Source organism: Venturia canescens, chromosome 8 (assembly GCF_019457755.1).
Source record: "Venturia canescens isolate UGA chromosome 8, ASM1945775v1, whole genome shotgun sequence".
Classification (NCBI taxonomy): domain Eukaryota; kingdom Metazoa; phylum Arthropoda; class Insecta; order Hymenoptera; family Ichneumonidae; genus Venturia; species Venturia canescens.
This window is the reverse complement of record NC_057428.1, coordinates 13988444-14010636: the sequence shown is the minus strand read 5'-3', so window position 1 is coordinate 14010636 and position 22193 is coordinate 13988444. Positions and strand designations below refer to the sequence as shown.

Genomic DNA, 22193 nt, shown 5'->3' with positions numbered 1-22193 from the left:
TCGACACTTGAACTCATTTTTTTACGTATGAAGTAATGGCATTACATAGATTTTTTTTTCTTCTGAACCATCATCGATTTTCAAGCACACCATTTTGGCCTGAATATTTTGAAGAGCACAAGTTTTGTTAATGTTGGTTTTTTTTACCTTCCACATATGCAGGGTCTGTGAGTTACACGGATATTCAAAAATAGGTTTTTCTCGACTCAAAATTTTTCCGGCGATCTTAATTTCTTCTTGATGTTGATTAGACAATTTATATATTGCGTTGATCATTAAAATCTGACCGTTTTGGAGCATTACCGTGTTGTCGGGTGAATTATTAGTCAGAGTAAATTCTTTATATTGAAGCTTTTTTATTATTCTGTTTCTTTGTGGTTCGATGCCTTTTTTGACTTTTTTGTAGACTATTATCACAGCTTGTGGTATTTCAGTTTTATCTGTATTAACGAGAAATTCTTCATAATACCGACGACATATTTGAGACAGCGGACGATTGCCATTTCGGACCATTTTTTTAATTTTTCCTAATGAACTTTCAAACGGAAATGCGGTGATATTATTCAAAGGACATTTTAGATTTTTGACATCGTCGGCCAAATGTATTACCGAGTGCATATTTAAAACTTGGCTCTGTTTTCCATAATAAAATTCGCTGAGTTGTACGAATCGTGTAAGATAAGTCTTTGCCTGTTCATTGAATTTCAACGCCAGGTCTTTTGAGCACAAAATTCTACAAGCCGCATGCAAGAGCATAAAATGTTTGTACAAGTCATCTTGTAGAACTTTTTTCAAAACAACTGATCCGAGATACAACAAAAAAAATCGGAATTCCGTTGCTTTCCACTTTGCAATCTCGGCCAATGATCTGGTTGTGCGTTGAAATTCTTGAGGTATTTGCGATTGCAGTTCAAGTAAAATGTAGGTCAAAATTGATTTCCCTGTGTGGCTCATTTTTACTTTTCGATCACCCTTCATCCAATATTCGAGCAATTTTTTCATCAAGCCAAGACAGCAAAGATGCATAAAATCCAACACAAAATGCATAACCATGTCGAGTTCAGCGATGATTAGTAAAGGTGAGACCCCTCTATGGTGTTCAGGTTGTTCTTGTCTCCGAAAACTTTCATTTGTTCTTTCCGGGCAATTTGTGGATGGATAGATTATACGTTCATCATATCTCTCACCTTTAACAGTACAACGCTCACAGGCATAATATGCGCCATGGTTTTTTATGCATTTGACGAAAGAGCGAGCGGGTTTGTCGCAAATGAAACACATAATACGAATTTCGAGTAGCGTCCCATCTATAACGATTCCTTCGCGTAAAAGATCTAACATCTCATTGTTAAATTTTTCAAAATACATGTTCGCAACGTGCGGCTTTTCGATTCCGGCGTATATAGCCACTGGGAAAACTCGATATACGTCGGGTTCAGAAAAAACTTTGCATAAAATTGGCCAGAGTTGCTTACTGCTTGATTTAAACAGGGAAATTCCATCGATGTTAAATTGCAGGTACAATATATTGTCTTTGTGCAAATTGGAGTTCACAATTCTTTGGAGATGGTGTTTTATTCCAAAATACACAAAGTCACCTATTTCAGCACCATCAACATCCTTGAACTTTTCAATTTCATACATTGCTGATGTTGTTTTGAGGAAAGTTTTTGATGATTTTGGCAATTCTGGTAACAATCTTTTTCGAAGAATTTCAAGCAATTTATCCAACTGTGTTTGTGGAATACGAGCAGCCACAGCCCACTTTCGCAGTTCTAAAATTTCAGTGTTTTCTTCAACAGGATGCCCTCTCCGCTCTTGGTTTTCTTCATTACACTGCCTGTCCCCGTCAGAATTTTCTTCGCTGCTTTCTTCATTCATGGATTCTACTTCGCTGCTCTCTTCATTATTAGATGTTGCTTCGCTGCTTTCTTCATTGGTGAATTTTCCATCGCTGTCTCTGTTTAGCTCATCACCGCTGGATTCTTTATTATCAGTATGCCCTTCGCTGTCATGTTTGTTAAAATTCAATTCCCCACCATTGATTGAACTTGTCGCAGACTCACTGTTTTCATTATCAAAAATCTTTGTCACACCATCTGTGATGTTTTCATTTCTTTCTCTAGTTACCGAAGCAAAACTAGTACTCGGGCTATGTAAATCTGTGAAATATTAAACAATAAAATAAAATGATTGGTGTGCTAAGATTGACACAATTTTAGAATTTCCAAGAGAAAAATCACAAATTTGTATCAATAATTCTCTCAACACAATTCTCGTTCGTTTGTATAATGTCAATTTTAATTCGTTCACATAATTAATGCAAATCACTTTAAAATTGTACATACCTTTTGAAAATTTACGCATAGAGCGATATCTTCGCATACGCATGCGCGCCTTATACCGACGTTGCTCATCTCGATTCATTTCAACTTATGTTCAGATAAAATTTTTTTATTGTTTGATTTCACTTGAAAACTCGTCACTCGGATCTTTTATAAAATACGAATAGAATAAAACTTCATCAAATATATGGAAACTCACTTTGAAAATCACTTGGAAACTTGTCACTCGGATCTCGTATAAAACACTAATGGAATATAACTTATTCACCATATTCGAATACGCGTTTGTGCCAGTCATAAGGCAAGCCTTGGAAGGACCTAATAGAACAAGTACTGTCAAGGCAGTATTGTGGTAGATTCCAGCTGGAATCTCATAAGGATTTCCACATATGGCGTGATTAAGTCGAGCCTGAGCAGGACCTGAATGAGATAACGGTCAAAAAGGCCTTATCTAGGCGAACCCGATCAGGGCCATTTTAGATTAGGCTGTTTTGGAAATTATTGTGGAAAACCTTATAGCGGCCACATCAGGCTTTTAACAATAGGATTGCCCGTTTCAAAACCTGATCATGACCTCATCATGAACAGGTGAACCCTAACAAATTTCTAGGCGGGGCATCGCCGTCCCGCTCCCCCCAGTGCGCAGTGTTCTTCTCGACGTCGAGGAGCGCGCGAGTTTTTTTCGCGAGGGAGCAAGCATCGTTACCGAAACTCTTGGCGGTCTCGGCCACCGCGACACCTTCAATCGTCACGCGCGTCTAAGCCTAAATACTCGAACGCGATGTTTTGCGAGGGTGCGCTCTTGTACGAAATTGAGCCACGACGAGGGGCCGTTTCTTACTCGAGCCAAAAACTACAACGAAGCTAACCTCCGAGCGGAATATTCTCTCGGGTCGTTTACCGCTGTTCACCAGTGTGCCGAGCGGGAGCCACGGAGTCAGAGGGAAAGAGAAAACACGCTCCGCGCCCCAGCCGTTTCGCTGTCTGACTCTTTAGCTTCACTCGCGCACCAGACGCTGCTCTTTACTCGCGTGTTAACAACTCCGCATCGTATCACCGCGTGTACGTACACGTGTACTTTGCATACGCGTCATAACTAAAGAGGGGGAGAGCGAGCGCGAGTGGTAAGTGAGCAAACAAAAAGGGATACTCGTGAAAGAGCTTGCGAGCTCTCGCCCATGGAAACGTCTCGTTTCACCTGATTATTCGAGCACCCCGTGCCCTGCTCCCCTCCCAACACCGGGAGTTAAACATGAGAGGAAACTTCGCAGGCGCGTTGTACCGCGAACATGCTTAAAAAACCTTCTATCCTTGATGCATGCATGGCGTCATAAAAAAGTGGGCTCCCTCTGATGTTCCCCGTTCCGGGTTTCCCGGGTTCTTCGAAAAGTATAGCTTCGCGCAAGCACGTCCGCCGGGCTTTTGGAGCTCCGTCGTCTTCAAACCCAAATTCCCGTACTCCCGGGCAAGGATTTCTACGAAATTGGTAGCTCCGAGTGGGCGGTCGAGTGAGCGAGGGCGTCGGGGAAACTGCGATGTTTGGGAGCTCGCAAGAAAATTTTCTTTTCGTTTGTCTTTTTTTCTAGGTTTCCTGGAATTAGTGCGAAGCTAAATGCACTGGATCCGCTCGTTTTGGCTCGTTTTCGCTGCTCGTTGGTTCGAATCGATGGCGCATTTTATTTCGCTTTTTATCAGGATTCGTTTGATTCTCGCGCTCTCGTGCTTTTGAGGCCTCCGTGCTGTTTTTCTAGAGGTCTCGTGCGAGGTGAAAAGTTGGAGGGAGCTTTTTTGTTAAATTCATGAATTACGCAATTGTGAGCAACGATTGAGCCATCAGGAGAGAAAGCAACTCTCATACTCGTGCGAGTGTTTTTTTAACCACAGCAAAAGGGAACTGCGAGTCTCAAAGTTGCGTCGTCAGGGAAGAAAAGAAAAAGGAGCAGGAAAGGAGAGCACGCGGCCGGGGAAAAGTTGCTGGTTCTCGCATACGTAACTGCGCCAGGGTGTATTTACATTGCAGAGATTTCTTTTGAATTACAGTGTCGAGGAAGGGAAAAGTTTGCGAAGCAATTTTAGCGGCTGATGCTCCCTCGAGCTGCCTCGTCGCGCGCCCCCTCCCGCAGACCGTGAGCCCGGAACTTAATAGAATCTGTGTACTACCAAGGCGACAGAGACTTTTCCAGCTTCCCCGAGAGCGATACACGCGGCCTACGTCCGTAGAAGTAAAGACGTGGAAAAGTAGGAAAAACAGCAGTCAGCAAGAAATATATTATAAACAGGGCGAGACTCTTATCTTTTCAAACGGAAAGAAACATTTAGCGCTCACAATGTCTCGTCGTTTCCCGGCAAATACCGAGCGCGTATTAGCTTAATGTCCACTCAAATTAAAACTGTTTCCAAGGGATTTTCTACGGGGGCGCAGAGCGAATACAAAGCCGCGTCTCTGTTGGCAGAGAGCTCGAGCAAATACCGCTATGATCGATTCGAACCAAAATACTGTGTGAGCAGGTCCAAGATAATTAATTGCTTCTGCGATACGAAGTTTGCTCAACATATCCAAGTCCATTTCACGCACGTATATTTTTCGAAAACTCAATTAAACGTGTACTTCAATCTAGCTTAATTAGTCAGCCGTGCGCGACACTTGTCATTGCGTTATTCAAAAGCTCTCTCGGTACCGAGCGCGCTCATATTCGCGAACGCTGTCCGCAGACACGAGCGTTCTCCTCCCACCTCGTGTCGCTAACATAACGAAGTAAATATTTGGACTAGACACACATTTTGACATAACCCAGATAATTTCGGTAATGGATGACAACGCCTCCGCAGTCGGAAACAAAAACAGAGAGGAGAGAACGAGAACGGCTGAGAATTCACGTGAGGAGGGGATGTTTTGGGCGGAGTGGGCACTCCGGTGATGCTGACGATGACGAGGGACACGAGAGCGTCCCACATTCGCACTGGGCTACGAGGACGTGTCAAATGCATACGCACATATGAATAAAATCTATTCCGAGCTGGTCTTCTCTAAAAGGAAAGCCTCGAAATTCATTTTCACCGAATTCATTTTTCCACAGCTTTTTCTTCATTTCGAGGCTTGATTTATCATCGAAAAAAGTAAATTTCCCCTCGTACCGAAAATTTGAGATGGAAGCTTTTCGGTGATGAGAACGAAATATTTCGAATCGATCAAAAATTTATTGGCAGCGCAGCGTCGATTCTTGCCAAAGTGCGAAGAACGCCCATTTTCTCATGAATTTGATCGATGCCCGTGCCTCAGTTCGAATGTATTACATTCCCCGGACCGAGAGAGGTCTCTATAAACATATGAATTAGGATGGAGTCCGTCGGCACATTGTGCGCGTCCGGTGACTCGTGTCCCACAAAAAGCGTGAAATATAGCCGAGGAAAATATGTTTGAAGAGCAGGCGGATCCGCGGGTGTGAAAGGTCATACGTGTCAGAGGCCGAAGGTGCTTCGGGCTTCCGCAGTTGCACATCGAGGAAACCGCTCGGGGGTGGACCAGGGAATATGAGCTGCGCGCGAGGAGCAGGGGGCGGGTGTAGTAGATTGTACGGAGGAGAGGAACTCGCGTGTGTTGCGTGCGCTCGGATGAGGCGCGCGGGGTCGAGCGTCCACACGCCATGAAGCATGAATTAATTTCCATATTAATGCGCCCGTAGAAAATCCGTTTTAATGACATCTGGATTAGGGAAAATGGGGCGGCGAAAGCGCGACGGGCCAAAGTGCAAAAACCTCGGGGAGCCGAGTCCCCGCGTGTGTCTGCGAGCATGCTCGTGCGCGCACGTACGAGCTTCCGCGTAAATTGCATCTTAACGTATTTCGCAAACACGTATCGTGAGACCGAACACACACAGCGCGGCGTCGGACTTTCCTGCTGTGTTTTTCTTCCCTATTATTCTCTTCGTGCCCCGGCGCACGGGGCACGAAACCCAGTTAAAAATACGTACGACTTCCGGTTTTAATTAGAGTCCGAAGCCCCGGGGCGGGGACGAGGAACTCGCTCCGCAGCGTTCGGAAAGACTATCGAGATCGCGAAGAATCCAATATAACTACATTTGATAAATTCAGCGTTCCGGCGCTGGCTGGGAAGACAAAACAAGGATTTCCAAGCGCCCATTCCGCGAGCTCCTTGTTACCACCCGACTCCGGTCGCTCGCTCCCTTTTTTTCGCTTCCTCCCAGCAATGCTACATAGATCATTCCTGTTTTATTAATATGTTTACTCGCTTTATTAACGATTCTCTTCCTCTCTTTTTCCGGCCCCTTCCGTTCCTTTTCCCTCGTCTCCTGCCCCCCGCCGGGTCTCCCCCTCGCTGTTTCCTTCTCTCCGCATCACTCGAAAAACACCCGCACTCGTTCGCACCGCTCCAGAAAAAAGCAGCCGCCCGGCGAGACGAATTTTCGCACGGAACATCCGAAAAATCGCCTCCGGAGAAAAAGCGAGCCCGCGTGTGCTGCGAGCCTCACAGAAATCAAGCGGAATATCTATACCGCAGAGCGCGGGAGAGAGGACTCTCACCGTATCCGAAAGATTTATGCTCTCCACGGTTTCTCATTACACACCCTAGATGAGCTGTAGCTGCTTTCATCCGCGCGCGCTCGCACACCGAGTGAATATTTATGAAAGATGTAAATAACTGGTGGATCATTTTGCACGACGCGGCGTGTGTGTGTGCGCGCGCGCGGATGTTTATGTAGAGATATCCTCGGGCCGCGTCTTGTCAACGTGGTGCAGCCGCTCGAGGAGAGCGGCAAAGACCGCGAACGGGCGTGCATCGCGTAACTCCCTTTTCTGATTAACTCTTCGGCGTTTTCATAGCTCATTCGCATTTCGTTTGTCCCTTTAATTAATACAGTCTTGGTATACCGAGAGCAATATTTTTCTGCGCGAGCTCAAAACCGTACGAGCGGGAAGGTCTCTCATCTACTTTCAGCCACTGCTCAAAATGGCTTTCTGCGAAAAATAGAGGTCTCTATTTTCTAGGCGTCGTGACACACAAAATCCTGAATTTTGGTGCACCACCTCGACGCGAAGAATCGTTTATTCGATTACGTGTCAACTGGAGAATGCGAAAACCACGTAAACTACATGTTATGTGGGAAGGGAACGTGAGAGGGAAGACATATACTCGAAATGTAATATGTTAACTTAAAAAAAAGCGATGATAAAACGAACAACTCTTGATAAAATAATGGCAAGAAAAGAAGAATAATATGAAGAGATTTTTGACAGTTTTGTTGGCAAACCTCGTAGAATGAAGTCGTTTAAAAAAAGATATTGTAATTGAATTTAAAAATAAAGAATTTCGAATTTATTATATATCGGATTCTATAGTTGTAAATAGTTGTAAATATCTAATCTAGATTGCTACGAACGCACGAAAACGAGAGTGTACAAATGTATCAAATCGAAACACTAGGTTCATTTATGTAATCTTTAATAATTACTTATTTATAAGTCAAAGTTGTACAAAAAAAAATATTGTATGGCATAAATATATCATAATATCATATCTAATTAATTCGCATATTGAAATATTCGAAGATTTATTCGTCGAAGGTCTATAACGATGTTGCAAATAAATGGATTGACGGAAGTGAATTTCTTCTTTGATTTATGAATTATTCTGCTCCGGAGCAAAGAAAAAATATTTAACCGTCAAATTTGCTCGGTTCCATTGTTTCTTATCCTTTGCGCCAGTGCGCCTTCCAGTTACTTTATTTTTTTGCTTCCTCGTTTTTGCGGTATCTCGGTACTCGAACACGAAGACGACTTCGTCTATACGAGTCCTTATGATTTCATAATGCTATTGCGTATACCTTCCAAAGATCGGGGCATTTTAGTCGGAGAAATTGCACGGAATAAAGCTCCGACTTGGCGGCAGTCATGAATAAGACATCGATTTTTTTTCGCTCCGCTCCTTACAGCAGGCAAGGAGAGAATCGGAGAGAGAGAGGGACGTTGATACTGAAGGGCGCGCGCGGGGCGCACAAATGAAAGGAAGAGAGACGAGAAAAGAATAAAGAGCGCCCCGTATAACGGTTTGGATTTTGCGGAGAAGTTTCATGGAGCGACATAAAAGCTTGAGTTGCTTGGGCTGCTGGTTTTCTCACCCTCTTCGCGCACAGCCTGCTCCCGTCGAGCTCCCCCGCCGCACCCGGCCGCGCGAGGATCCTCTCGTACACGTTTTTCCACCCTGCTGCAACTGCTGAGGGTGTAGAAATTCTCGGAAAGCAGAGCGATCCCTCGGAATCGCGATTCGAAACAAGATCGATTGAGGGAGTGAATAAAGCGTCGTGTGTCTGTGTGTGTATAGAAAAATAGGAATGAGAGAGGGAGCTCAGCGGAAAAGCAACGCGGTGAAATTCCCTCCCGCCCTGTATAGCCCAGAGGATACCGTTGGTGCGATCTATTTCGTTGCTCTCAATGTGATTGCTGTTGGCTTGGCCTCCCTCTCACTTTCTCTGTGGTGAGATCCACCAGCAACACCACGAGCCCGCCGGGCGTTATATACACGACCCCGCATTTCCACGGGCCATTCCTCAACGTTCTCTCCTGCGTTATCATCACGCTCTCTTTTGGCCCTCCGGGCTGTATACCTTTCCCACCGATGAACGCCAGAGAGGCATTTCGCTGCTTTTAAAAAAAGGAGAAAAAATGGACAATAAAAAATAAAACTCGAAGAAAAAAGTCTGAAGCCTGCCTGACGCGCCCGTTCTCGTGGACTCGCCTGTAACCGAAAAAACCAGTACCAGGGGGGCTGCTCGAATGTTTTTTTTATTTAGTCGAATCCTACTTGCATCTTGGGGATTAACGCTCCATCGTGGAATTAAAATATCATTAGGATAATGAGAAATCTTTTTAAGAAATCTTCTTAACAATCCTCCGCATCGCGAGCTCGCTCGTGGATTATTTGTACACGTCCAAAACGGACCGATACGGTTACGGATTCTCATGATGCTCAAGTTCGCAACGTTCCAGTCCGCAACGAAATGAGGAAAATAAAATGCATATTCGAAAATGCAAAATATTCGGGTCTCACCAATGCTGGTTCTTTTTCGTTCTTTTCGCTGGACTTCGACGCTACCCATCGACTTGTTGAAAATCATCGAAATATGGAATCGCCGTACGGAGTTAACGACGGTAGTTTACGAAGAGGGAGAAATTTATGATGCTGAAGTTTGCAACGTTGGAGTCCAACGAAATGCTCTTAAAAACTCTCAAACAATCTCAGTAATTCTCAAATTTTGTTCCAATCCACAGCAATGACTTGGCGGAATCAACAAACGTTTTTTTTCACCGAATTCTTTGGACTCCGACGCAGCAAACTTGAGCGCGTAAAAATGCAAATTTTCCAAAGAAATGAAATATTAAAATTCCGTAAGTGCGCTACAGCTTTTATTCATCCATTTTTACCGTCCATATACGCGTAACTCTTTTTCTCCCAATAGGAAGGATCAATCTCATCATGTGCCTGTTCCCAGGGCAATACGACGCCGCAATATTGCAAAAATATGGAACGGGGCATTATTGAGTGTGTCTCGTGACACTTTTATGCGCACCCATACACACGAAAGTCAGTATTACATCGACATCTCGGGAGTGGTGAGGTTAGCGTAGCAAAGAGAAAAGTCGAGGAGAAATAGCGAAGGAGTCTCTGCGCGGGAGAGATCGATCGAGAAAGGAAAGGGAAACACGTGAGGTTTGCGTGCACGGCGGGGGAGCGCGAGAGGAAAAGCTTCGCTGATCTATCTCGCAGCTCTCAATGTGATTGCCGTTCGGTTACTACAGAGTTTTCTCCGGCTCCGTATTATCGGTGTGCCTTTGGCTTGCCCGCAAGGGTTACGTATCTTTGCTCCCTTGGAGAACGAGCGATACACAAGAGCCGGGGGCTCGTGCTGCGGCTGCAGAGGCTTCGCTCGTTCCATCTTCGGGGGGAAGGAACGAGCGTGCGCGTTGTCAAATTTATTGCAATATTCTCTGGCAAGACGATCGCGTTCGATGAGTTACGAGGATGGAACAATCCGGAAATATTCGGGGGCGGGACGAGAATGTTCGTTGAACCTCTTAAGGGGCTTCTCCCGATCGTCGGAGCATTACTTTAATAAAAATCGACTGAATTATTCCCCGCAGTAAAACGAGCTAATAAACAAAGTTGATCGCGCGCCCGTCGAGCAGGTTGACTCTCGTTAACCCCGTTTCAGCGCGTATCCATGCACGCGAGGGTAGAGTTTCGGGGGGTGAGAAAGATGTTAATGGAGAGAGGGACCGTGCGAGATGTGCGGAGGCGAAGAGCGAGCGCGAGAGGGGGATTGCGGGGCGAGGAAGGGCGGCGGGAAACGGAGCAAAGGAAGAGGGCACAGTGGCGAGCGGCGAGGGGCCGCGGCGGAGGGCTTTTGCGGGTGCATTACGCTGATTGCTGGTCGCGCACGAGCACGGCGCGGTCTCTCTGCTGGCTCTGCACACTCCTGGCAAGTTACGAGTGCACGAGAGCCCGGAGAGAAAGAGAAAAGAGCGAGAGAGACCGCTCACACGGAGCGGGAGAGAGAAGGGCTACTCGTTCCTGAGGGCACGGAGCTTCGAGGGAGAAATCGGGGGAAACGAGAGAAGACAAAAAGAGAGCGAGCGGAGGCAGGAGAAAGAGGGATTGAACGCGATAGACAGCGAGGTCTGGCAAGGGGTTGAAAGACGAGTGCGCCGAGAGCACGAGAGGAGAGTGAAAGCACACACGAATAGGAACGGTCCGAAGGAAATGAACATTACGTATATACGTGGGCGGCGAGCGAGGCGGAGTGGGAGACCAGCCCCCCGGGTCACACAACCCTTTTGAACCCCCCCGTGCCCCTCGTCGACTCGCTAAGTTTGAGGCTGGCGAGGCTTACTCGGAAACTAAAATGCCAAGAGAAAAGGAGCCGGAGGAGACTGAGAGAAATGGGGAAATAGAAAGAAGAAATAAGGGCCTGGCCCTCTGTGCAGTTAAGTAAGTGAACTCCGCGCGTAGTCCGTGCAGCGGCGAGCAGGCCACGGCCAAATAAGGGTGGAACGGAGTATCCACCTCGGGCGAGCAGCAATCCCTCGCGCGCTCTGGACTACCCTGCATTTTCTCCGAGCACAGTTACTCCATCGTTCTCGTCCTCTGGACCAAACGCTTCCCGAGCAAAAGAACTCGCCACGCTCCCCGTAGGATAAAGATACTCGTGCACGTGTGTACGTGGATACATGCACTCCGGGCACAGATTAATGCACTGGCAGCCAGCAGATTTTAATCCCTCGAATGAATGACGACGCGCCTGGACCTCGCGAGCTTTTCCGTTTCAATTCTCTGCAAGGGTCGCTCGCGACCTTACGCTTTTTCTCCCTCTTTCTTTCTCCATTTGTATCCGCGTGTATGAAACCCTTTTCTGGAATTTTCTTTCATCGTACGAATGCATATTGGGAGACTCGAGTCTGGGAAGCAGCTTGAAAGATTCTCAGAAAGCGATTCACATTGGTCATTGTGACTCGCAGGCATTTTGTACGAGGACACTCACAGTGCGGCACCGAATCATTTAGTTGTTGATGGCAAATGGCAAATTTGAAGGGAACCACGCTCCGCTCACCGCGCGTCAAGTGCCCTCGGTCTTTCATGGCCCATCGCGTGCTTTTCCCACCGCATTCTCACACCCTCGGATACGAAACGTTCGCAGTTTGTTTACGAGCCGTTATGACATTGCGGTAATATTGCATTTTCTTGTCCGACGAGAGATTACCGATGGAATCCATGTTTGTATAAATCTCTTGGGAATATACGCCGTTGGTGTTATTCCGGACTGGGAAATACTCGTGTCGGGGCGAGTTTTTGCGTTTGGAATGCTGATCCTGTTGTAACACACGCGTTTTACCGAGTGTTTGTGTTTCCCGTTCGTTATACATTTTCGAATGCAGAGCAACGCCCGAACAGCATCCTCAGCCCTTTATGTATATGCGCTCTCAGCCAACGTATGGAATCGAATGAAATTCCCGGAGAATAACGCACCGAGAGAGAGAGAGAGAGAGAGAGCAGGGAACCTCCCGGCAACCCCGCCGGTTACAACCCCCGCTCGCGTGGCTCTCGCGGGTTCACTCTCAGCGTGTATTCCCTCCGAAACATCACTCGGTATCTGGAAATGACGGATTTTTCATTCCGTGTGCACGCAAAAATCCTCCGAAATTGTGCAGCTCAAACGAAGCTCCATTATACGCTTTTTTTTCAATGCGGTTTCACCGCTTCCACACTCGTTTCATGACGAGTCTCATTCTTTCGTTGAAAATTCACTGAAGCCTGTGAAAAGCTTTGGTGCCATCGAGCCCCCTTAGCGCTTTCCACATTTTCGTAACTCAAATTCAATGTACTTTTTCAGCCAATAGGAATGCACCTGAAAAAATACGAATGGGTCGGTTCGCCGGACAACGGAGATTGTTCGCTGTGGGTCAGATCAGCGACCCTCGAATTCGACGATGGACTCTGGCAATGCCAGGTTACCGCGAGCGACTTCACTGCCCAGGATGCCCTCACTTCGGCGCCCGCCAGACTCGTCGTCAGGGGTATGAATCGTCGGTTTTTCCTTCCATTAACGCCCCTTCTTCTGCACTAACATGATTTTTTCCAGTTTAGACTAAAATTCTCGTAGCCTGAGAAAACGTATCCGCGTGCAGAACCACAAAATTGTCAGTTAAAACTAACTTTTCAGCTCGTGCCTCGTTTCTTAATCCTGACGGGCGTTTCCGAAGAAGCGAAGAAACTCGGCGCACGTGAATCTCTCCATGCTTCGACAACTGGCACAAAAATATGCTTCAAGTTAAATTCCGTGGGAACAAATTGATCGGAGAGTTCGCTAGAAACTGCAAGAGCAGTTTTAAAGAATGATAAAAAATCAGAAAAAGTTGATTTCCCCAATTTATTTGTCCCCGAAATCGAGTCCTCCGTCGAGTTCCCAAGCTCAACAACTCGAGTGATCAACGGGCTTGTTTCATCCCGGATTTTCTCGTCGTTTCGAAGCCCCCATTAATAAATAACCTTACGATAAAATTCCCTTTCGCCTTTGAATTTCCCGGAGCTCGGTTCGGCCCGTAATTTACATAAAATATTTGTATACCGCGGCGCGCGCGGGCGTCCGAACTTACCGCGAAGCCGCGCACGATGCTCCGCGCGAACAGCGAAAGCTTTTGAAAGGTCGGAGCTACTTTCCCGGACGCTCGCGTTACAACGCACTCTGAGCTCTTTCTGCCAACCGCGGTGGGCAAGCTTATCGATAAATCATTAATTATTCATTGTCCGCCGCCCCCGCGTGGGGCAGAGGAAGAGAAGATCCGTCGTAGGAGCGCGCATTTACCTGTTCTGTATTTACACTCGAGAATATATCCAGCGGCGTAGTCTGCTTCCACCGGAACCGGCCCCTGTCGAAGCGTTGCACCGCGTTGCACACACGCCTGTCTCGGTCGGTGTGTAATGTCGCGAGGTTCGGTGCTCGCCTCCTCGTTTCGCCGCAGGTCGCCTGTCCTGTCCTCTCAACTGCACAGAAACCGGGCCACGGTACGAGCCGTTATTGTAACGCGCGAGCGAGTCCTTGACGGATACACATATCCGTGGCAACGGAATAAATTCTCGTATATCAAACAGGGGAAAGGGATCCTCGTGGTGAAACCTCTCGAACTCGTACAACAACGCGTGCATCAACGTTATTACGCGTAATCCAGTCAACGCTCGTGGGCCTGCGGTCGAAAGGATCCTGAGACACCGTGTCGGGCCAAAATATCCTGAGGAATAATATCCTCGGACTCAGTATTTTGGGATCGAATTTCAGGGATAAAATACCCTGGGATGGCGCTGAAGTTTGCAGTGTTCGAGTCCAACGAAATTATGCAAAAAACCCTCGAATAATTCCAGTTATTCTATAGAATCTCTGGCGAATTCGCTATTCGCAGTTTTCAAACTGTACCGATACTTTGTGAAATCTAAAATTGGTGAATCGCAGACTGCTCTTTTTTCGTTCGTTTCGTTGGAACCCAATGTCGCAAACTTCAATGTCGGCGATATATCCGAGCCAAAATATCCAATGAGACGATATGTCCGGTTTGAAAATATCCGACACTTTTATGTGTGATATTTATGAATAATAAAAGGAATATTGCAAGTAGTATTACTTGTATGTTTGTTTTTTCGTGTGTGTTATTATGTGGGTCAACGAAAACACTCGAGAAACTCGATGAAAATTCGAATTTTTCCAATTTCATGAAGTAATTTGTTTCATGGAAATCATTCGAGTATTTTTATTAAAATATTGTTATGGCTTTGACAATTGGGTCGTTAATATTTACATTTGTATAAATTTTCGATTAAATTTCTCCCAATTTCGTCGAATATTCGCAGTTTCGTTAAAATTTATTAATGAAATTATTTCCCACGGGGAATTGCCTCGTGTTTTTATTCAACAAAATATTGTTGTAGTGTCACAAAGGCCATTGAGTGTATTCATAATTGTATGAATAGTCAATAATATTTTGCACCAATTTCCTCGCAAATTCGGCCCATTTACAATTCATTGATGGAATAATTCGTCACACGAAATTACTGTACGCGTTTGCCTCCAAATATTGTTGAACTATTAGTCAATGAAGTGAAGTATGCATGACGATGTGCAGATAAACGAATAAGCTGGCAGAATTTCACCGCAATGGCAATATCTCTTGTTTTTTAAAAATCGCTTGTCGATGTTTTTGCGAGATCTTAAAGTCTGTTGTAATTGCAGTCAATTAATATGGCGGATGAAGATTTATCATAGTATTTTTGGGTTTAGCACAGAAGTTGGGACAAACGTTTCGTGAACGAAAATGATCTCCCCTCGTTTCTCACAGACTTCACTGGGAGCGGATAAACGTGGGATTGCGAATTAATCTTCGCTAATTGTCTCATTCTAGTGAGCCCTCAACGGCCGCAGATAGAGTACGCCGGTAGTGTAATTCTACCGGGTAGCAACGTGACAGCTCGAGTAGGTGAGATCGCGACTCTCACTTGCACAGCTCGCTACGGGAATCCATCACCTCTAATTAAATGGTTTGTTAATAAACCGAAGTACACGTAGAGAGACTCGAATCTCGTTTTTTATTTTGTATTTAAAAAATGTTTTTTTCCCCCCTATTTCGTCGTTTATTTATTCCATTTTTCGAAAGTTTGTCTCCTGCATGAGTGAAAAAACTGCAAGGGCTGCGGCCGGGGGAGTGAATTTTAATCGAAATTACATTTTTACCGAGTGAGTATAAATAATAAAGTGTGATAATATTTTGACCGGGGAGCCCGGGGATCGTGTAGGAATTCCCGGCAAATTCTCCATTTGCCTGCACTCGTTAATGAAACTCTAAATAAATGATATTTCGTTGAAATACCTTTTCCCTCGACGTTTCCCCAGTTTCTTCGACAATCTCCGTTCCGGTATTTGCCCTCGTCGTTCCGGCTCCCTCTCTTTTAAAAATGTGTATGCTAAATTTGTTCGGCAATTCAACGAGGGCTAACGAACGACTCGACGTTTGCACGTGCACAGTGTGCTGCGCTCTCAGCGGCCCTCTTGCTCAGCAAGTGTATATAGACTCGAGAAGACGCGATGAAAGATCCGGGCAGAAAGAGGGCGAAAGAAAGATGGAGAAAGAGGGCCGCGTGTGTGTTAAGGGCGCGGGTTGAAATTCATCTTCAGCAACGCGCGCGCCAGGGTTGGTCTTTTCCTCAGCAAAGATTCCCGCAGCGGATAACTTTGCAAAGAATATCTCGCAGATAGAAGCAAGCTTCCAACAGCCTCACCTCGCGATATTATAGTCTCGTAAAAAAAATAATAAAACAGAGCGGAAAATACAGACGGACAGAGATAGAGCAAGAGGAGGGGGGAGGAATCGTAAGCTCAAGTTCTCTCGACGCTCCGCGGTTCATCCCCCATGAATAATCATGATCTATTTTGCATCTCGTACAGAGAATCCGAGAGAGAGAGAGAGAAGGAGGAGGATAAAGCCTCGGAGATAAAGGAGCTGGTCGAGCGATTCGCGTATCTTGTAAAAAAATCTTTGCTACGGGAAATACAGTTAGCGGATGATAAAAAATATATTAGTCTAGATGTGCTGTGAGAAAATAAGTATACAAACGAGATTTTAACGAAGTTGTTATCACTTTGGTCGATATTTCTTTCGGCTGGAAAGATTCTCGAGTTCAATTATGATCGCGCGGTAAGTACGCAAGACTTGAGGCAATTGCATCAAAAGTACTGTATTTAAGAATCCGAGAATGCAACGCTCGTGATAAAAGCACTTGTCGCTGTTGAAACCCGGCGCGGAGTCGTTGGAACGTCCTTTCTTTCGCGGGGGACGGAGAAGAGACTATTTCGCTATCGTTGCGTGCCACATTGAGGAGGAAATTAGTTTTTGCAACTCCGCGAAAAAAGGGCGTGGAATTAAAAAATCGAATAATCACGCGGATCGAGGAGTTTGCAGCTTTACGTATGAAAATATGGAACGAGGCTCTTTGCAAATTTTCTCTCTTTATTCACCGCGGCAACACCGGCTCGGTCTATCGAAACAGAAGGGAAAAGATCGGGGCTTCCCTGTGACGGAGGGAAGAGAAATGTTGCAGTGTTTCGAGAGCACGAGAGCGTGCGAACGCTGCAAGCGGAGCGTTTTTTCTGACTCTCGCGTAAATAAAATAATACAGGTTGTTTCAGAATATATATTCTTTTAGAGAATTGGCGTTCGCGTTTATTCGAGGGAATTTGGCGAGGAGGTTTGAGGGCAGCCTGTACGACTAAATCCGACCCTGTGTCCGTCCCTTTCCGTCCGAGCGCATACACACGTTTTCGATTCCCTCGCCCTGGAGCATCACCGAGTGCAGCAGTTGAGAGTATACCGAAAGGAAAAATAAAAACGATGAAAAACCTGGAGAGAGAGAGAGAGAGAGAGAGAGAGAAAACGGGGGAGGACGACGCCCGAAAACGAGGTCGCGAAAATAAGTGAAACTCGGACAATCGAAGCCTCGATGGAAAATCGACTTTTTTTGCCTAGTTGTCCGCCCCCGCGCGCCTTCCCGGTTGGAATTCTTCACAGCTGGTGCTTCCATCCCCGGTCAGCCTCTCTCGATTCGGAGGATTCATCTCGTGTATATAGATCGACCGCAGCATCCCGGAATGAACCGCGTCAGGGTCCATCTCATTCGCGCAGCGCGACAGATCCTCCGCGCACACAAACGCGGAGCGATCCGCACACGAACGAGGCGCCTGGAACAATTCCTGCCAATTATTCACAGCCAACCTCCTCCCTTTTTGTCTTTTTTAAAAATGTTTTTTTTTTTTTTTTTTATTTTTTTACTTCTTTTAACGTCGAATAATATGCATGAGAAATTCCCCTCGCTTCTGTCCGCAAATCCCTCCCAGATTAGCCCCGCTGTACAAGCTTTTTTCTACGCTCGTACCGCGTTATTCGTTGCCTTGTAATCTTGACCGCAGTCCACCTGCGATAATGAATACACCGCGGCGCGCTCGTGTTTTGAAACAAGGCGAGCGAACAATGCGCCCGCGAACTTGTCGGCCCTGAATAGCCGCATGTTTTTTGACGTCTCCTTTTTTCCCAAAGAATATTATTCAATCCTAACAAAAATATGGGTTTTTGTGTAATTAGTTAGTTTGAAGATAAGTGCGGAGGAAACTGAGAGCCGCCTGGAGCCTCACGCTCCCCTCGCTGTCATTGAAACCCATCTAAAAATCCTCGCGTTTATTAAATGTAAATCGGAGCATGTGCGGATCAGAATACGAAGAGCGACAGCGTGGGCGAGAAGCTCCTCTCAGATTCCGGATAGTCTGGACCCCTCGCCGAGCGGGATGCACCAACGGCGAGGAATTCTCGCGAATAACTTGCGGTGCAGACCGAGAATCTGGTTTGCTTGCCCATTTACAAAGGTTTCCTCGAGCCCGGCTCTCTCTCTCTCTCTCTCTCTCTCTCTCTCTCGCTCTTCGTCCCCGCCAACCGTGCAAACTCTTCCGGTTGTAATGCTCCTTTCTCACAACTTCGTCCACGCGGTAATTTCTATCCGACCGAATCCATCAGCGATTCCTCCCCCTCCCGATCCTCGGCCCTTCACCGAGCCCCGCGATCGATGACCACCGGCGAATGCTAATTTAACGATAACCGATTTTCGACAGGTATCTCGGCGATACGGAAGTGAGGACATTAAGGCCACAGGTAAACGCGACTGAGATTGACAACCCAAGAACGTGGTCGACCAAGAGCGTTTGTGACATACTCGCCGAACGCTCCCGATACGGACATCCCATACGATGCGTCGCTATACATCCCGCATACGTCAGTCCAACAATGTCGAGCAGCACTGAAGTTCGCTTTGATGTACGATGTAAGTGCCTATACACGTATATGCACCCCTCATCCATATGCATTCGTTCCTTTCTCTATATACTTTGACCTCGCTCGCGTTCTCAATACCACAAAGCAGCTTCCCGCGCACCCTCCGCAAATGCTGAGTCGAAATATAATAGGAAAATAAAAATAGCAGTGTTTCGTAAACGCGCGGGCTTGAAAAGTTGGAGCTTTTTACGAAAAAGGCGAAAAATAGAATCTTGGAAATTGGAAAAACTTTCGGATTTGAGCTGTTTTTGTTGAGGCTACAAAAATTGGGGTGAGAACTGCTGAGGGTGGTTTTTCGGTTTTTCTTTCTGTAAAATTCGGCGAGAATACTCTTTAGACATTGTACTTGAAGGATATTTGATAAAAAATTTTCGATTTTTCCGCTCCTCACAAGCGCACGTAAGGCCTTATTGGAAAAAAAGAATCGTATAACGATCTTAGGTGTCGGGAGCGAGAGGAAGGTAGACAAAATACGGAATACCCGGTTTTGCTTTTGTTGTTTTATCGAACTATGGAGATTTATACATTGGCAGGGTATTCTCGAAAGATTTGCGCGCGCGTTTGCGTCAGGCTGGTGTGTACGCTCGCGAATTTTCATTCCTTCCTTTCCCGATAAACTCCGCTTTGGAGCTTTGCCTCGTTTCGATATTGCAATAATCGATTAACAGCATTAATCGAAGCGGAGAATTTTTTGTTCTCTTTTTCTTCCTTCCTCCCCCCCCCCCCCCCACTTTCGTACCGATTGCGCGTGTTTGTTTTTCCTTTATCTCAATCTGTGAGTGCAAATTGAAAAATTCGCTTCGATGGAAATGTCCGCGTCACGCGAGCCTTATAACCCTCGGCCCGGCTCGGTGCGCTGTGAAAAAAAGCGGATGCGAGTCCGAATCGCCGCTGATTCGTTTCGATACGGAATCAGCGCTTGTTTTTTTCCCGGTTTACAATCCGGACGAAAGTTTTGTGAAAAATCGTGCAGCGTTATATCCGGGGCGCTGCGATCACCGAGGCGCTCGTGATGCGGGCCAACTTTCGAATTTGCAGTCCGACGGACACGATTTCACGGCTAGAAATGATTTTCATAATACGATATTGTTTATTGGAGCGCAATCGGATGTAAGAATTGTGCTTTTAAAAAATTTCGAGCTCTTGATTAAGCCGGGCAATTGCGCGGAGCGAATGGAAATCGAAGCTCCTGATTTTTTGCAGCATTGTTCAGAGACGTGTTACGCGTTTGATATTCGCGCGCGGAGCCAAAAAAAGAGGCTAACGAAAACAGGCAGGCGGGATATGGAGAAATAAAACGAGAATATAGAGAAAAAGAGAGAGAGAGAGAGAGAGAAAGGAAAATAGTTAGGTGCTCGCTGGTAATAGAGAATGGAGTTCAAATTGTGAATGGGTCAGCGGGTGTTCGTTCGCGCGTATTTTGAAATCATTGTTACGTGAAATGGACAGCTGCGCAAGCTATCCACCGGGGGCTCGGCACACACAACACCCCCGCCCGGCAGCCCCGAGTTTTCTCGCACCCCCGGGCAATCCCATTCCTCCCGGACGCGGGCCCACGCCTATTTAAAAAACGAAAATATCTTCGTATGGAAATAAACTGTTCGCCCTGCGCCAGATCCGCGGTTCTCGTTCTCCCGCGAATTTATTCGCTGGCCCGATCAAGCATTTTTCTCTCGTTTTTTTCATTAGAAAGAGTCTCGTTTCGCGCGAGAGCTGTAAACGCAATTGTTCGTTTCCAAAGCTGCTTTGGCCGCGCCTCGAAAAGCTCTTCGCGACGTTTTTCGAGTCTGAAGAAAATCTCTGTTCCAGACGCGCCGGAAACTCGATTGGTCGGCGTGCCTCAGGGCCAACTCGAAGAAGGTCGTGACAAGCTCGAAATCCGGTGCATAGCTGACGCGAATCCAACGGCCTCGATCCTTTGGAGACGAACGAAAGGCTCGGAAATCAAGGAAGTCGCTAGCATCGGAGAAACTCTCATTTTTTCGCCGATTTTTCGAAACCACGCTGCGACTTATATCTGCGTTGCTACCAACACCGAGGGCGAGAGCACGCCGGTCACCATCCAAATCAACGTCAACTGTACGTCCCCCGCGTCCACGGTTTTTCGTCGGGGCTTTTAGTTCGATTTTTCCAACCTAATTTACCCATAAAATCCCTCAATTTCTTTCAGATCCGCCTAAAATCATTTCCGTCGGACCGGAACGTCTTTCGACCGCGCTCCTCTACTCGGGTGCCTCGTTCGAGTGTCACGCCGACGCGATGCCATCGGCCGAATACAGGTAGAGGGAAAAACGCTCTTGGGCAGCCTTGAGTCGAATTTTTCGGGGCTTTGCCAGCGCAGCGAAAACGGCGAGCAATTAACGATCCTCGTGATCGTATAAAATAGCTGAAAAATAAAAAAATCGATTGCGAATGTATCGAGGGGGCTTCGAAAGCGATTGAAATTGGAAACGTTTATTTTTTTTTTTCAGGTGGGCGCAAATATTTAGCGACGGTAGAGCACCGGCCGAGTGCGGCGTCGGCCAACGCTTGATACTCTCGAACGTAACTTACGCACAGCAGGGTCAGTACATTTGTTTAGCATCCAACAAAATCAATGGAAATTTGCGCGAGGTCAAAAGCAATCCGGTCTCGTTGCAAGTCGTCGGAGCACCGAGGGTAATTAATCGATAATTTTATCGCATGTGGATTAACGCCTTTTTATTGCGAGACAAACGAATCATTTCGCTTGATTGGCTTGGATGGAATTTTCATGAACGTCTTATCGCCACCGAATTTATTATATCCAATTTCCCTTCTTTCTCTTGTCCTGCTCAATATGAAAACGACGCTTATTTTGTCAGGTCGTAAAGCCAACGAGCAACGAGAAATTCGTCGTTTCAACGACCGAAGGAAGTCCCGCAAGATTAGAGATAAAATTGTGCTCGGATCCCAAGCCCCGACTCGTCGCTTGGGAATGGGGCGACACCAGACTCCACGCCGGTGAAGTACTCGAATCACGTTATCGTGCACTTGATCTTGAACCTCTCGCTTCCGAAGACTGTTACATTGCCATACTCGAATTTATTCACACTGTCAAAGAGGATCAAAGACTGTATTACGTCATCGTCGAAAACGATCATGGAAGTGATCGACGAGCTCTCATGTTACGAGTCGATGAGCCTGCTCAGGTTTGCCACATTTTCTGCGCCATTTTTCTCTCAGCTTTTCATTATTTTCACTCATTTTTTCTTCTTTCAATCCTGAAAATCACAATTTTGCAATTTTGCAATAAATCATTCTAGTTTTACTAATGTTCTTAAATAAATGGAGTAAAATAAAAAATCTCAGATTCCTCGTGTCTTCGCGATCCTCGAAGGGAGTTAATTATTAAAAAAATTGTTTTCCAAACCAAATTGTATGCTGCGAGACCAAAAA

At 46.2% G+C, this 22193-nt stretch overlaps 2 protein-coding genes across 5 annotated transcripts in view; one reads left to right on the top strand and one right to left on the bottom strand.

Annotated features, from left to right (window-relative positions):
• Positions 1-22193, top strand: part of LOC122414569 (kin of IRRE-like protein 2) — a 103170-nt gene that overhangs the window by 77676 nt on the left and 3301 nt on the right. For 2 of the 4 annotated variants that reach the window (XM_043425964.1, XM_043425967.1), the window contains exons 3-9: positions 12749-12932; positions 15306-15441; positions 18557-18765; positions 20586-20855; positions 20947-21055; positions 21248-21434; positions 21620-21946. In XM_043425964.1, coding sequence (XP_043281899.1) covers positions 12749-12932; positions 15306-15441; positions 18557-18765; positions 20586-20855; positions 20947-21055; positions 21248-21434; positions 21620-21946 — 1422 coding nt within the window. The remainder of the gene's footprint in view (positions 1-12748; positions 12933-15305; positions 15442-18556; positions 18766-20585; positions 20856-20946; positions 21056-21247; positions 21435-21619; positions 21947-22193) is intronic. The other 2 variants (XM_043425965.1, XM_043425966.1) reach the window with 1 other exon arrangement.
• On the bottom strand, positions 17-2950 carry LOC122414568 (uncharacterized). Its single transcript, XM_043425963.1, has 2 exons — positions 2349-2950; positions 17-2162 (listed from the first exon to the last, which is right to left on the bottom strand). Exons 1-2 carry the CDS (start codon positions 2425-2427, stop codon positions 22-24), a joined length of 2220 nt encoding a protein of 739 aa, XP_043281898.1. The 5' UTR covers positions 2428-2950; the 3' UTR covers positions 17-21.